The 15093-nt window shown below is 52.1% G+C and overlaps 1 protein-coding gene across 8 annotated transcripts in view; it reads left to right on the forward strand.

Moving 5' to 3' along the window:
* The window catches only part of TSPOAP1 (TSPO associated protein 1), a 62532-nt gene extending 52965 nt beyond the window's left edge, over nt 1-9567 (forward strand). For 5 of the 8 annotated variants that reach the window (XM_032707290.1, XM_032707291.1, XM_032707293.1 and 2 more), the window contains 3 exons: nt 1526-1597; nt 3057-3185; nt 8266-9567. In XM_032707290.1, the coding sequence (XP_032563181.1) occupies nt 1526-1597; nt 3057-3185; nt 8266-8472 (408 nt within the window). In that variant the 3' untranslated portion in view covers nt 8473-9567. Of the gene's footprint in view, nt 1-1525; nt 1598-3056; nt 3186-6310; nt 6371-8265 lie in introns of all 8 variants that reach the window. The other 3 variants (XM_032707295.1, XM_032707296.1, XM_032707294.1) reach the window with 2 other exon arrangements.
* Nucleotides 9568-15093: the final 5526 nt, after the last annotated feature.

A 15093-nucleotide genomic window follows, 5' to 3' on the forward strand; every position in this document is an offset into this window, starting at 1 on the left:
TCTTCAGACTTCTTCTTTTTCAAGCAGTCCCTCCATGTAGAATCATAGAATCATGGGATAGGTTGGGTTAGAAGGCACCTTAAAGCTCATCCAGTTCCACCCCTGCCATTTGCAGGGACACCTTCCACTAGCCCAGGTTGCTCCAAGCCCTGTCCAGCCTGGCCTTGGACACTTCCAGGGATGGGAAGGAATATAATTTAAACAGGAAGGGATATAACCCAAACAGTATTTTTGTGGATAAGCCTGTTCCAGGTGGAAAGGGGGCAGTGCAGAATCCTTCCTTCAAAAAGGAGATTAGTACATGCCCTGTTCTCTGTTCCCCCATAGCTGTGTTAGTCCACTCTGAGCAAACATGAACGTGGGGTTTGGATTCAGATCCTTTCCGTGCATCCAGAAAGGAGTGTCTGGCCAAGACATGGCACAGTTTAGGGGATGCTTGCCTCCCAAGCTGAGTGTGTCATGAGCAGAACATCCTGCAGCTGAGGACAGAGTGTTTTAGGGATGGTGGAATATCTTGGGAGAGACCATGAGAGCTCGTATCCAGCCAAAGAACACTATAAACTCTTGTCAACAGGAAGATAACTGTACTTTTTGCAGTGATTTGGTCTTCCTAGAACCTTCCTTATGGCCAAGAGCTCAAATTCTAGGACCAACCTGATGCAGTTCCACTGGAGATCCTCCCTCCCAGGATATTCAGTCACCTGTTGTGCAGGAAGGGGGCAGCTGCTGCTTGTGAACTGCACCAGACTCTTGTAGGATCAGCTCTGCCGTTCTGTGAGTGAAGTTCCCTGCAAGTGTCTCTCTGGAGCAAAACAATTCTCAGCCAACAGGAGGAATCTGCAACCTCCAGAGAGAAAGTGAGGACTAGGGATGTTATAAGGTAATATTGGAAGTAGGTGCCTTCCAGCTGACACTTGGGAAGTGCCAGAGTGTCTTGGGTGGGACACAACCTGTTTGGAGCCTCCACTGGGCAGATTGTTCCATTAGAAGAGGCTGCTGACACCTTTTGTCTTTGGCCCTGTGCCCCCCAGAGTGTGTGCTGGGGTGTCTGACAGGACAGAGGGTGTGACAGTGTGTGCTGTGATATGGGCAGGTTCTCCCTCCAGGTCAGGTCTCCCTGTTTGTGTGGATTCCTGCCAGTGACTAATCCCTGAGCACTGCACACAGACAGGCTCCTCCAAGGGAGCAGGGTTTGTAATTATACTGAAAGAAATTAAAGGTATTTCTGTTTGCTCAGCTTATCCTCAACACACCTTTCCAGAGCAGATGGTAGGTCCTATTTTGAAGCTTTATTAAAACTGCTTTAAGAAACAGGCTTGTTTTTAATTTACAAAATGCTTCCTTAGCAGCAAATTCCACAGGTATCCACTTCAGTTGCTCTTCTGAATCCTGGTCCTGCAAGACTAAATACAGTGGGCTCCCTCTGTCAGGGTGACTGTGCAAGAAGCCCAGGGGAGCCTGTGTTCCTGGAGGGAAATCCCAGGCAGAGCCTCTCCTGTGACCTCTGTTCTCTCACTCTTTGCAGGCTGAACTGACTTTCAGTGCTGGGGACATCATCACTGTGTTTGGCTCCATGGATGATGATGGATTCTATTATGTAAGTGCAGGGGTTGGGAAGGTCCTGTGGCTGCACTGGAAGTTGTTGCAGTCTGTTGAGTGGCAGGAAAGCAGAAATCAGGGAGCAAAGGATTCTGATTTTGGAAAAGAACCAATCCCAGTTTTACTCAGTGCAGGGCAGTTTGTTTCTGGCAATCCATATTCCTGCTGTAAACCCAATATCATGGAATGGTTTGGGCTGGAAGGGACTGTAAAGCTCATCTTATTCCACCCCCTGCCATGGGCAGGGACACCTTCCACTAGCCCAGGTTGCTCCAAGCCCCGTCCAACCTGGCCTTGGACACTTCCAGAGATGGAGCAACCCCCAGGGATGGGGACACTTCCAGCTTCTCTGGGCAACCTGTGCCAGGTCCTCACCACCCTCACAGCCAAGAGTTTCTTCCTATTATCTAACCTAAACCCACCCTCTGTCAGTTTGAAGCCATTCCCCCTTGTCCCAAGTCCCTCTCCAGCTCTCCTGGAGCCCCTTTAGGCCCTGCAAGGGGCTCTCAGGCCTCCCAGGAGCCTTCTCTTCTCCAGGTGAACACCCCCAGCTCTCCCAGCCTGGCTCTAGAGCAGAGGAGCTCCAGCCCTCAAATCATCTTCGTGGCCCTTAAATATCCCAGTGGTTCTGAGTTTCTTTCTTGGCATCACTTGCCTGCAGGTTTCCCAAAGCCTCCCACACATTTTTCCATGCACATCTGGGCAGAAGCAGCTCCTTCTCTGAGCTGGTCCATCACCAGGCACTGGGACACTTGGGCAGGAGGCAGCAGTGGTGCCCCAGGAACACCAGCACCTCCCTGGGGGCTGTGCCTGTCCCCCAGCTCTGTCTGAACACGACCCTTGGATCATCCACCTCTTCCTGCATGGAAGGCTGTGTGTCCTCACACATCAAAGCTGAGGTTCCAACTCCAGGTTAAGGCTGGAGGGGATCACTGGGAATGTTTTCATAGTCTTGGACAAACAATGTTGCCAGGGTGGGTTTTACCTCACTCAACCACCTCCTGTTAAACTGGAAACAATTTCCTAGGAATAAATAATGCAGCTCAGTGATCAGGGGTGCAGTACCTACAGGACACTGAACCAGTAGTGCTTCATTCTTTAAAAACATTAATAAATCCCAGAGCAAAACAAAGGCCTCTGGAAAGCCACTGGCACAGTCATCTTCCAGTTGCTTCCAGGATGGCAGTGGACATTTCTTGAATTTGTAGAAGGGACCATGTTGCTGGAATACCTTTGTCCTGCCTTGCTTTTCTTCCTTTACTCTCTCCTGTGTTTTTGGGCTCTGAGTTGTTCCACAGCTAACAAGGATGTGAGCTCTGGGATTTGCTGAGGATCCTTCCACCAGGGGAGTGTTCTGGGCTTCTCTCAGGCTACTTCCCAGCCTTCTCTGCATCTCAGGTTACTATTTCTCCAGCAGCCAGGAAACCTGATGTGAGAACTGAATGTTCATCTTGCAGGGAGAGCTGAACCAACAGAGGGGGCTTGTCCCATCCAACTTCTTGGAAGCTGCTCCTTCGGATGGAGACGTGGGGGAGGAATTTCACTCAAAAGATAAAGAAGCTTCTCCTCTGAGTGCTGAGAGCCAGGTAAGCTGTGTGGCTGCATGGACAGACATCCAGGCTGGGATGTGGCTGGGGTTGGCCTTGCACAGCATGCAGGATGGATGGAATCGCTGAACTTGCTGCATGAACCCAGCTCATCCCATGGGAGACACTCAGGAGTTTAGAGGGAGTGCTGGGAGCTCTTCCCAAAGACTTGTAGTGCAAAAGGAGGCACAAAGCAGTAAAACCTGCTGAGGCCTCAGTCTCATTGTGGTCAGGTGGGCGAAGAGCATCCCAAATCCCACCACAAAATTGTTTGGGTCCACAGGGTGGTCAGTGGTAAAATCGTGCTGCAAGCAAAGCACTTCAGCAGCTCCCGAGACACAGGAAATTCCTCAGTTATGCTCATATCCGTACCAGAGAGTTCTGGAATTAGTGACACCCAAACACCAATGCTCTTCCACCCACCCTGAGGCAGATATATCTTAATCCAGGCCGAGGTGCTCCTGGGTAAATTCAAAACACGCTGAGGAGTTTCCCAAACAGATCTGTGGGATGGATCCTAGAGCTTTGAAAGCATCCCACAGATGCAGGGAATTCAGAGGTCAAGCCAACCCCTTGTAGTGTTTTGCTGATAGTCCTGGAACAAATGCTCAGGTAGGAAATTTGGGTCATCTCCCAGGCTCGGTGAGTCCTCAGGGGGTGAGGCCAAAAGCAGCTCCCTGGTCATTCCAGGGCCTTGTGTCACTCCAGGATGGGAGGCAGGGGGAGACCCAGCTCAGTCCCAGCTCACATGTGCTCAACCTTCAGTTCTTCCTGGGAGGTTGTTGGCACTGTGTGGTGGTGCCAGACCCACAGGAGTGTTGGAGCAGGCCCAGGCTGGCTCTGAGCCAGTCCTTAGGGAATGTGTGACCCTGCACCCAGCTCTGTTGAACGTTCCACTGGTCCCACCCCAGCTTCCCTGCTCTCTGCAGAATTCCTTGGCTTATTTCTCAGCTCTTCTTTTCTCTGTATCCACCTCCCCTCTCAATCTTCAAATGCTGTTTGATCTCCCTTAGGCTCCACCTCAGCCCCATCCCTTGCTTCCAGGCATTCCAGGCTCTGTGGGTACAGGATTTGCACCCCAGCCTTGATGCCTTCTCACACAGAGCAGGCCTGGCTCAGAGATGAGATTTGTGGGCAGCTTTTTGGATCATCTTCTGAGCTCAGCAGCTGTCTGGGTGCCCTGTGCTTCCCTCTTTAGGAACCTGGTCTGTGCTGGGGAATCACAGGTTAATCAGCTGTTACTGCCGGGGTTTAAGAGCCCTGAGGTGACACAGGTCTGAATTTCTGGGGTTCCTTCTTCAGCTTCCCTCTCAAAATGATTTGCTCTTCTCAAATTAACTCATCTGTTGGAAGAGAGGGTGCCAAATGAGACCTGAACTAGCAAAACTAAACCAGGTGGAATTCTCAGTGTAGCTTATTGCAGATCTCACCCTTCCCTCCAGCAGCACAAGGGCCTGTTTCAGGTGCTGGGGGTCATTATTCCAGCCCCAGCCTGGGTTCTCCTGGAAACCAGGGGGGGAAATCAGGTAACCTTTCTACCACTTGCAGGTGTGAAGGGTTTGTAAAGCCAAAACCACTTTCCTCTCTGCTCTGCACTCCTGCTGGGCTCAGATCCCCTGGACACAGCAGGCCCAGATGTCCCTGTGTGCTGAAGGTTGGAAGCTTTTTTTCCTGTGATGCAGGACACTTTTTACACTTTCAAGTGTGTTAGAACAGCCCATATAAAGTTTCAGCCTTGCCTTCCCTTCAGATCTTCCCATTTGTCTCCAGTCCTCTGTGCCAGAGATCTATTGGAGCTTCCCCTTGCACTGGCTCTGACTTGGGGTCTGCAGAGCAGGAACCTGCTGCCTTAGTTTAGGATGGATTTGGTACTTTTGGTACTCTCCTGATCCATGGACTGCTGTTCTCTGTACTCTGAAGGCTTGGAAAATTCAGTTGATGATGATTTTATTTCAGTGGGAATCAACTTGAACTCTGTAGACATGACTGTGCCTTGGCTGCTTGTGTGTTGTGCCAGCCTGACTCCTGTCCTGCTTCATCCCTGATTCACCTGGATCCCTGTCTTGAGGAATTCTGGCTTAGCACTCTTAGCACTCCTCCTGCTTGTGCTTTGCAATCCAGATCTGTCTAAACAGCTTCCCTTCCCAACGTGAAGGGCACCTTTTCCCCCTTTTAAAAGTGGTACATTTACCCTGCTCAGAACCAAACTTGTATTAATGAACTGCATTTAAATGTGTTTAGTGATAACTGAGGAGGCAGAATCTGAGCCCACAGAGGTTTGGGCTCAGTCACAGCAAACCCAGCATCCCAACCTGTGGGCAGAACACCTGATGGGGAAAGCAGAAGGAAGAAATACCTCCTTCTGTAACCCAAACATATTCCATATCCATCCCTGAGCTGGAATGAACTCTCACAGTGATAGAGCCATACCTGGGGCTTTCCAAACTTCAGGGGCCTATTCACTCCACAGAGTTAAGGAACTTGCTTGTTCAATCTGCTGTTGGCAAAACAGGCTCCCAGCAAATTCCCAATCCCAGCTTGAGCCCTGGCACTCAGGGGGCATGTGTGTGCACCATGGCACAGCTTTGGAATTGGTTAAAGCTCAGCCAGAAGCTTCTCCAGCATGATCATGTGAGTGATTTCTGAAATCACTTGTAACTTCTTGGATTTGATGTTTTCCCCCTGTCTGTCCCTGTCCTTCTCCCTGCTGCCTTTCCAAAGGCCTGAGAATAAGGACAGTTTATTTCCAAATTGGTACTTGGGGAAGGTGGACCATTTTGAATGATTTCCGAGTAAATCTTAAAATGCTGGCAACTGAAAAAGTGAAGCAATTTAACTTATGAACTGACAACATTCAGGGATTTGAGTAAACAACAAAAAACAACAGCAGAAAGAGGAGGATCCAAGAAGTTCTGGTCACAAGCAGGGCCCCAAAACACTCGTGGGCACCAGCTCAGAGCAGTTGCTTTAATGCTGTGGCTGTCCAAGGATTATTTTTGCATCAGTAACTTGCAGTTTCTGTCAAAGACTGATTGTAAAGCACCTTCAGAAAGTGTTTGATTCTAATTGATGTCATGTATTTATTTCTGCCTGTGTTACGCACCCGGGACGGTTCTTTTCTTCAGAGAATGAGGAAGAGAAGAGTCCAGTGATAGATATGAATGATACATAGAGAGAGCAACCATGTAAGTGTGTGTGAGAAGACCTTCAACCTCCCACCCAGCACTTCACAGGGTCCTGCCCCTGCAGTTTGCTCCTTTTCTTGCTTGTAGTTTGACAGGCTGGTTTGGGGCTGTGCTGGCAGGTCCCCCTTCAGATCCTCTCCCATGTCAGACCTTTCCCTGCCAGATGGGTTCTGTGTCAAAGACAAGCCATGATCTGTTCAGCACATTGTTTGGAACAATTATCAGGTGGTTTTGGGGACCAGGATATTCTGGTTTGGGAAAGACCTGCTTTGTAATTCTGCCTGGCCCTTCTACCACTGTCCACATCAACTTTGTTTGGCCCTTACGAGCTCCTGCTCAGGCTGAGCACACTCACCCTGGACTTTTTGCCTTCTTGATTTTGCTCCTTCCTGACAGCAGTCCTGAACCCCCCCTGCACACCCTCAGTTGAAGAAAACAGTAAGATTTAGTCCCCAAAACCAACCCTGTGTGGATAATTGTTCTGTCAACACTTAAACAACTTTGGGGCTGGGTGGGTGAGACCCCTGGTTTCGGGGGGCAGTGGGAGCAGATCTGTGTTTTTCTTTTCTGTTTTTTTTCTGTTGTTTTCTAGAAATTGTGCAAGTCAGTAATACCTGAGAGAGCACTGAAACCACCCCCTGAAAACTGACATCACTCTTCTGTTTATCAGCTCTGATAACTTGTATGAGGATCTTGCCAGAACAGTTTTTCCTTTATTTTTTTCTTGGAGAAGAAACCCCAATTTTAGTATCATTTGTTTCTTACCAGGTGATTCTTTGAACTGGTTCTGTTGATTTTCTGCCACACAGAGACCTCTCAGAATACGTGATTGTGTTGGGAGAGAGTGTCTCAGGTGTGGAACTGCCTGGGCATCCTATTCCACAGCTGGGAGTCAGCAGGATGGGACTTCCAGCCACAGGCAGGACACTGCCTGTCGCTGCCTTTGAGCTGTTTGATATTTGATAACAACATTGATGCTGCAGTGTCCTTATGACAGTAAACAATTGTGACTGTGAGTTGGGTTGGGTACCTGCCTCTCAGTTTGCACAGGGCCTTCCATCCACAACTCTACAGGAGAAATTGTCTGTTGGGCCACCAGATCTGCCCTGAAAGTGTTCCACCTTTGCCAGGAAAGTGTTTTCCGGTGGTGCATGGGCAGGGCCTCCCCTGCTCTGGCTGCTCAGGGGCGACTGATCCCCTGGATGCAGCAGTTTGGCCCAGATATCCCTGCATGCTGAAGGCTGGAAACTCTTCCTGTGTTTCATGCCACTTTTTAAAACAGAAATGCCTTTTAAGTGTGTTAAAACAACCCCTGTAAAACAGCCATGTTTCAGCCTTGCCTTCCCTTCAGCCCTTCCCATTTGTCTCCAATCGTCCATGCCAGAGATCCCACAGAGCTTCCCCTTGCACTGGCTCTGAATTTGGATCTGCAGAGCAGGAGCCTGTTGCCTTAGGTCTTGCACAGCCCTTGTTCTTATGAAATTTGATTTTGTTAATGTCCTGCCTTCTGTCTCAGAGTCTGTTGGAGCCCACCAGGCTCCCTGGCCCAGGGATCCATGGATGCATCAGTACCTGTCTCCATCCGCGCTCCCGGGAGCTGCTTCACTCGCTCAGCTGTGGAGCAGCATCAAGTCTTTTAGTGGGGCTTTTCTGCTCTCCTGTTCTTAGCCCAAAGTTCAGGAATTTCAGGATGTCAGAGCTCAGGCAGGGCCTGGGCCTTGGGTACTAAAAGTTGAATCCACTGGAAACTTCCTAAGTGGACCTGCACCTTCCCAGAGGAGACTGGTGGGGAGAAGGCCGAGTTAGAGAACTCCGAGTTTATGTTGGTGTGACATCCTTCAGCAGCTCTAACTTCTGCTTTTTTCTTTTGCTTTCTGTTTTCCCCCCCCCCCCAGCTGAACCCAGATGGATGTGTTGATCAGAGTGACTCCTCCCCAACTCCTCCTTCTCCACCACCTTCCTGCCTTGTCCCGTGCCCAGAGCAGGCGTCGCTGCCCCTTCTCACCCGCAGCGACGGCCCCGGGCAGAGTAAAAAGAAGAGAAGTTTCTTCTTCAAAGGGAAAAACCTCTTCAAAAAGCTTGGGTCCAATAAGAAAAACTAACAAGGGGGGGTTATTCTGCACAGAGACTGAGAGTTCAGGAGAAACCCCCTGCAATAAGCTGATTATTTTCATAGGGAAGAAGTGTGACTTGAGAAAATTGTGGAGTGGGTGTGGGAGCTGTGCCTGCTGAGAGCCCCCCCGGGGGGACAGTGGCTCTGGGGGTGTGAGGGCTGAGCTCTGGGGTGCAGCTCCCTCCGTGTGCTGGTTCCCTGTAAATATTTTCATTTCAGAATTCTATTCTGGCTGTAATTTAGCTAACTGGCTTTTCCCAGCAAAGCCCCTTAGGAAGAGACCCCTTGTACTCCACCCCCTGGTATTTCTCTGCTCCAAAGGAGCTCGTGGCAACTCCTTCACTTCCCGCAAAGAAAAGTTGCACTTTTCTGTTCCCTGACTCCCCTTTGCTGTCTCTGGGCTGACGAGTGAGTTCTGATTTGTACTGTAAACTGTAAATATGCAGCTGTGCCTAGAGCATCCCACACTGCCTCAGTCAGGATCCAGCACCAGGATATTCCCATGGAGGAAGGAGCAGTGCCCTGCTGGGAGTTGGTCCTTCAGCCTCTGGCTTGGGCTACTGGAAAGCTGCTCCCGCCTGGTCCACCCTGACCACGGCCTGGCTGGGGCCTCCGCCTTATGATTTATTTATTTATCAGTTTATTTATGGGTTTCTTGAGCTCATTATTTATTTCTCTATTTATTTATTTGTTTGTTTGTTTGTTTGTTTGTTTATTTATTTCCCGGCCGCCTCTTCCCACGGTTCCCCTGGGTTGTTTTCCAGGCTGCTCTGGAACCCGGAGCGCTGGGAAGAGCGGGGCTGGGGGATGGATGGAGAGAGTTTGCAGCTGTTTTCCTGGGAGATGATGTGCTCCTGGAGTTCAGACACATCCCTTTCCAAGCCAGGAAGGGTTTTGTACCACATGGTTCCTGCCCTTTCCCGTGTTTCTTCCGTTGCATGTTCCAGTTCCTTGTTTTTGGAAGGTGAGGTACGTGGGTGGTGCCAGCACAGTGTCCACGAGTGGTGGTGGTACAGTTTGTTTTTATTTAATATCAAATTTTATTATAATAAAGTCTATTTTCACAAAAATACATTTTCCTTAAAAAAGCCAAGGATTCGGTGATGCTTCTTTGGGGAGGGTTGGGGAGGGCAGAGAGGGAAATGATCCCAATCATGGAACATTCTGCACCTTTTCTGTCACCTTCTCAGTGGGACAGACTCGTGTGTGGTGCTCCTGGATGGGAAGGGCACAGGGCTGAGGGGGGGAGGCCATGGAGATGCTCCCAGGGCTGGAGCCCCTCTGTTCTGGAGCCAGGCTGGGAGAGCTGGGGGGGTTCACCTGGAGAAGAGAAGGCTCCAGGGAGACCTGAGAGCCCCTTGCAGGGCCTAAAGGGGCTCCAGGAGAGCTGGAGAGGGACTTGGGACAAGGGAGGGAGGGACAGGACAAGGGGGAATGGCTTCAAACTGACAGAGGGTGGGTTTAGGTTGGATAATAGGAAGGAATTGTTCCCTGTGAGGGTGGTGAGACCCTGGCACTGGTTTCCCAGAGAAGCTGTGGCTGCCCCATCCCTGGAAGTGTCCAAGGCCAGGTTGGACGGGACTTGGAGCAACCTGGGCTAGTGGAAGGTGTCCCTGCCCATGGCAGTCTGAGGAACAAGACGAGCTTTACAGTCCCAACCCAAAGCATTCTGTGATTCCATGATTCTGTGATTTGGTGCTTTCCTTGTTTTATTTGGCTCCTCCACAATGAGCCCCCTCATCCAGGCTGGGAGCACGTGCCTGTGGAGAAACATCAGTGTGTCCCTGGCAGATGTTGGCTTCTTTTCCTACTGTGCTGACAGGGCAGGCCGGGATTGTCCAGGTGATGGACGAACACAACCATCTGCTTTGTCAGGACAAATGTCCCCAGTAGAGACCAGCCCCACCACAGCAGTCTGGTGGGTGGAATCCACAGTCACTCACAGGCTTCTGAAACATCTGATGCAACTTCCAGAGAGTCCAGGCACGTTTTGTGCCAGCAGTGACTGCCCTGTCCAGCCAGCAGGACCTGTGCAAGCAGTGCCAGCAGCTGCTCAGATGTTGTTGCAGCGTCTTCTTCCATTTTTCACACCCCAGAGATACCAAACTGCTGCTGGGAGCCCTGAGTCGCTGCTGTGCCTGGAGAGGCTTGGCTGTCTCTGTGACTCCCAGTTTGGGGTTGTTCTGGGGCTGCTGCAAAAGTCTGAATGTGTTACCAAAAATGCCATTATTACTGGTGTTGATTCTGTGGTGCCACCACGGCAGGCACACGAGTTTTGGGCTACTCCCTGTCCAATCCTCCTGTGTGGACCTGCTCCAGCTCCCTTCTGTGGTCTCTGATCTGCCCAGGGAGGGGGGAGATGCTGGAGACAGACTGAGTCATTGTGCCTGTTTGCCTCGAAGGTGTTGAACTGAGCAAAGCTGCTCTCTGAGACATCTGACCTCAGGAAAGGAGAAGAAAGAGGTGGTTTTCCCCTCTCCTCCAGCTGGAACAGCTTCAATACACACTGGCTAAAAGAGGGAAAAACAAGGAAATCCCAAAAGCTCTGAGGTCAGACCACAGGTCTTGGCTCTGTACCTTGTTCCTACAGCTCACTGGGTGGTTGGTGCCTCATGGTCCCACCAGTGGAACTGTAGACACTCAAGACTGGGCTCTGTGGGGGCTCTGCAAAGGCCACTGGTGCCTAAACACTGGGGCAGTGGAGTGCTTGTGCACCTTGAGCCTCTGGGAATCCAGCCAAGGTGGCAGAAATCCCTCTGAGCTTTTGTGGGGATTCTGCAGGATTCCCATGGCAGGAGGGACTCTTTGGGAAGCTGCTGCTCCTTTGTTTCACAAGGATCTGGATATTGCAGTGAGACACCAGGTCCTGTGCTGGACGGGAGTCAGGGAGGGACAGACCAAAGGCTTTGGAGTGATGAAGCTGCTGCAGCTCTGAGGGAGTTCCCAAGGCAGAATTCAGTGATGAAACTCCTCAGTGACCCAGTTCTTTATCTGCACTTGCCCTCCCCCTGGGGAAGTGGGCTGCCTCTCTAACCGAATTTACCAGCTGGAGTTTCCTAAGTGAGTTGTTTGAGGTTTTTTGAAAGAAACTGTCGTTGCTTTTATCAGTTCATCAGGGCATGAACTGAAGAACAGGAGCTTTAGGAAGAGAAGCAGCAACTGGAAGGTTTTGGGGTCTGCCCAGAGCCGGGGTCCATGTCTGAAGCTGGTGCCTGCCTGGCTCCCTCTCTCCTGGTGCTTCCATCTTCCCTCCTCAGCTGAGCTGTGACCAGGTGTGTGTTGTTTCTCTGCCTCTGGGAAAATGTAACTGTGACAGTCACAGACCCATCCTTTAGCAAATTCTCCCTAATTCTGCTGGTTCCCCAGCACCAGGCAGGCTGCACAGCAAAGCTCACAGAATTCTCCTTGAGAAAGGTGTGAGACCTTCAGGCTGTTGTAGCTGAACACAAAAGGCAAAAAAGGAAACAAACAAACAAACAAAAAAGGTAAAATTCAAATATAATCCAGGTGTTCTGCTTCGCATCCTCTGCTTTTAATCACTGTGCCCAGTGGTGGATGGCACCTCCTGTTTCCATACTCCAGAGGAGCAGCATCTGATCTCTCCTCTGAGCACAAGGTGAGGAGCATAAGGGTTTGGTGCTTGTGGGGGTGCTCAGCAGAAGGCTCAGCCAGACCCATGGCCTTTCCCACACACTGTGATCTGGGAGCAGGATCATGGTCTCCAGGGAAAGCGAACATTTAAGAGACAGAGCATCTCCCAAACCTCCCACTTTCGTGGTTTCTGAAGCGGTTTGAGGGCAGTTTTTTTGGAGAGCAGTTTGGAGTGGTGCTTCTCAGGGGTCAGTGTGTTTAACATCCTTGATGGTGGCAGGGACAGTGGGATCCATGGAGCCCCAGCAGGTGTCCCGGTGACACCGAGCTGTGGGTGCTGTCACACACTGGAGGGAAGGGATGGGGCACCCCGAGGGGCCTGGACAGGCTGGAGAGGTGGTGGGGCTGTGCAAACCTCGGGGAGGCCAAGTGCAATGTGCTTCACCTGGGTCAGGGCAATGCCAAGTGTGAATCCGGGCTGGGGGAGAATGGAGGGAGAGCAGCCCTGGGGGAAGGGATTGGGGATGTTGGTGGATGAGAAGCTCTACATGACCCAGCCCAGAAACCCCCCGTGCCCTGGGCTGATCCCACAGCAGACCCCCCTGCAGAGCTGCCTCCAGCCCTGGGGAACAGCACAGGGAGGACGTGGAGCTCTTGGAGCAAGTCCAGAGGAGGCCATGGAGATGCTCCAAGAGCTGGAGCCCCTCTGCCCTGGATCCAGGCTGGGAGAGCTGTGGGTATTCACCTGGAGAAGAGAAGGCTCCAGGGAGACCTGAGAGCCCCTTGCAGGGCCTAAAGGGGCTCCAGGAGAGCTGGAGAGGGACTGGGGACAAGGGATGGAGGGACAGGACACAGGGAATGGCTTCCCACTGCCAGAGGGCAGGGTTGGATGGGATATTAGGAAGAAATTCTTCCCTATGAGGATGGTGAGGCCCTGGCGTGGGTTGCCCAGAGAAGCTGTGGCTGCCCCATCCCTGGGAGTGTCCAAGGCCAGGTTGGACGGGGCTTGGAGCAACCTGGGCTAGTGGAAGGTGTCCCTGCCCATGGGAGAGGTTGGACTGGATAAGCTTTAAGGTCCCTTCCAACCCAAACCATCCTGTGATTCTCCTAATTAAGTCCTTCATTGTGACAGTTATCAGCTCTGATACCACCAACTGCCTCGGGAGCCTTTGAAAAACCCTCCTCCTGCTCCTCTGAGTGGTGGTGATGCCGCAGGGGAAGGACTCAGGTGGTGGCTCTGAAACCCTCTGACTCTGCCCTCTTTGCACAAGAGCTGTGGTCACTGTTGTGCAAATTGCTGGTGCTGTGCTGGTGTTGGCAGCTCAGGAGATCCTCTGCTCCTGTCTCAAACACAGAAAGGGGTGGGGTGGGGGCACCTCCTGGGTCTCTTGGGTCAGGGTCCCCTTGGAAGGCCAGGGGAGGTTGTTCAGGGTCTTACTCAAGTGAGCTCTGTCTCCAAGGATGCAGATCCCACCTCTATTCCAGGCCCCATCCCAGCACTGCACCACCCTCATGGGGGTTTTTCTTGGGAATTTTCTTGGCAGCACCACGTGCCATTGGCTCTTGTTCTATCCCTGTGCACCCTGAGCAGCCCCTGGCTCTGCCTGCAGCCCTCCCAGGAGACAGCCAAAGCCAATGGTGAGGCTCCCAGAGCCTTCTCCTTCCAGGCTGACCAAACCCAGCTTTCTCCTGCGTCCTGGGCTCCAGGTGGATTCCCTCCAGTTTGTCAAAACCAGTCTTAGATTAGAGGTCTGCAAACACCTGGGACCCACCACAAGATTTGCAGTTTGCTATGCTGGTTTCCTTTAAAACCTTGAAGGACCAGGACCAGTGGCAGTGCAAGGCTGTACCTGCAAGGAGCCCAGCTCTGGGGACAGGGATGGTGGAGCCCAGCTCTGGGGCTGGGAATGGTTGAGCCCAGCTTTGGGGCTGGGAATGGTTGAGCCCAGCTTTGGGGCTGGGAATGGTTGAGCCCAGCTTTGGGGCTGGGAATGGTTGAGCCCAGCTTTGGGGCTGGGAATGGTTGAGCCCAGCTTTGGGGCTGGGAATGGTTGAGCCCAGCTTTGGGGCTGGGAATGGTTGAGCCCAGCTTTGGGGCTGGGAATGGTTGAGCCCAGCTTTGGGGCTGGGAATGGTTGAGCCCAGCTTTGGGGCTGGGAATGGTTGAGCCCAGCTTTGGGGCTGGGAATGGTTGAGCCCAGCTTTGGGGCTGGGAATGGTTGAGCCCAGCTTTGGGGCTGGGAATGGTTGAGCCCAGCTTTGGGGCTGGGAATGGTTGAGCCCAGCTTTGGGGCTGGGAATGGTTGAGCCCAGCTTTGGGGCTGGGAATGGTTGAGCCCAGCTTTGGGGCTGGGAATGGTTGAGCCCAGCTTTGGGGCTGGGAATGGTTGAGCCCAGCTTTGGGGCTGGGAATGGTTGAGCCCAGCTTTGGGGCTGGGAATGGTTGAGCCCAGCTTTGGGGCTGGGAATGGTTGAGCCCAGCTTTGGGGCTGGGAATGGTTGAGCCCAGCTTTGGGGCTGGGAATGGTTGAGCCCAGCTTTGGGGCTGGGAATGGTTGAGTCCAGTTTAGGAGATAGGGATGTTGAAGCCCACTTTGGGGGATAAGGATGTCAGAGCCCAGCTCTGGGATGCAGATGGTGGAGCCCAGCTTTGGGGCTGGGCATGGTGGAGCCCATATTGGGGGATAGGGATGGTGGAGCCCATTTTGGGGGATAAGGGTGGTGGAGCCCATTTTGGGGGATAAGGGTGGTGGAGCCCATTTTGGGGGATAAGGGTGGTGGAGCCCATTTTGGGGGATAAGGGTGGTGGAGCCCATTTTGGGGGATAAGGGTGGTGGAGCCCATTTTGGGGGATAAGGGTGGTGGAGCCCATTTTGGGGGATAAGGGTGGTGGAGCCCATTTTGGGGGATAAGGGTGGTGGAGCCCATTTTGGGGGATAAGGGTGGTGGAGCCCAGCTTTGGGGACAGGGATGGTGGAGCCCGGCTTTGGGGACAGGGATGGTGGAGCCTAGTTTGGGG

Source organism: Chiroxiphia lanceolata, chromosome 20 (genome assembly GCF_009829145.1).
Source record: "Chiroxiphia lanceolata isolate bChiLan1 chromosome 20, bChiLan1.pri, whole genome shotgun sequence".
NCBI lineage: Eukaryota > Metazoa > Chordata > Aves > Passeriformes > Pipridae > Chiroxiphia > Chiroxiphia lanceolata.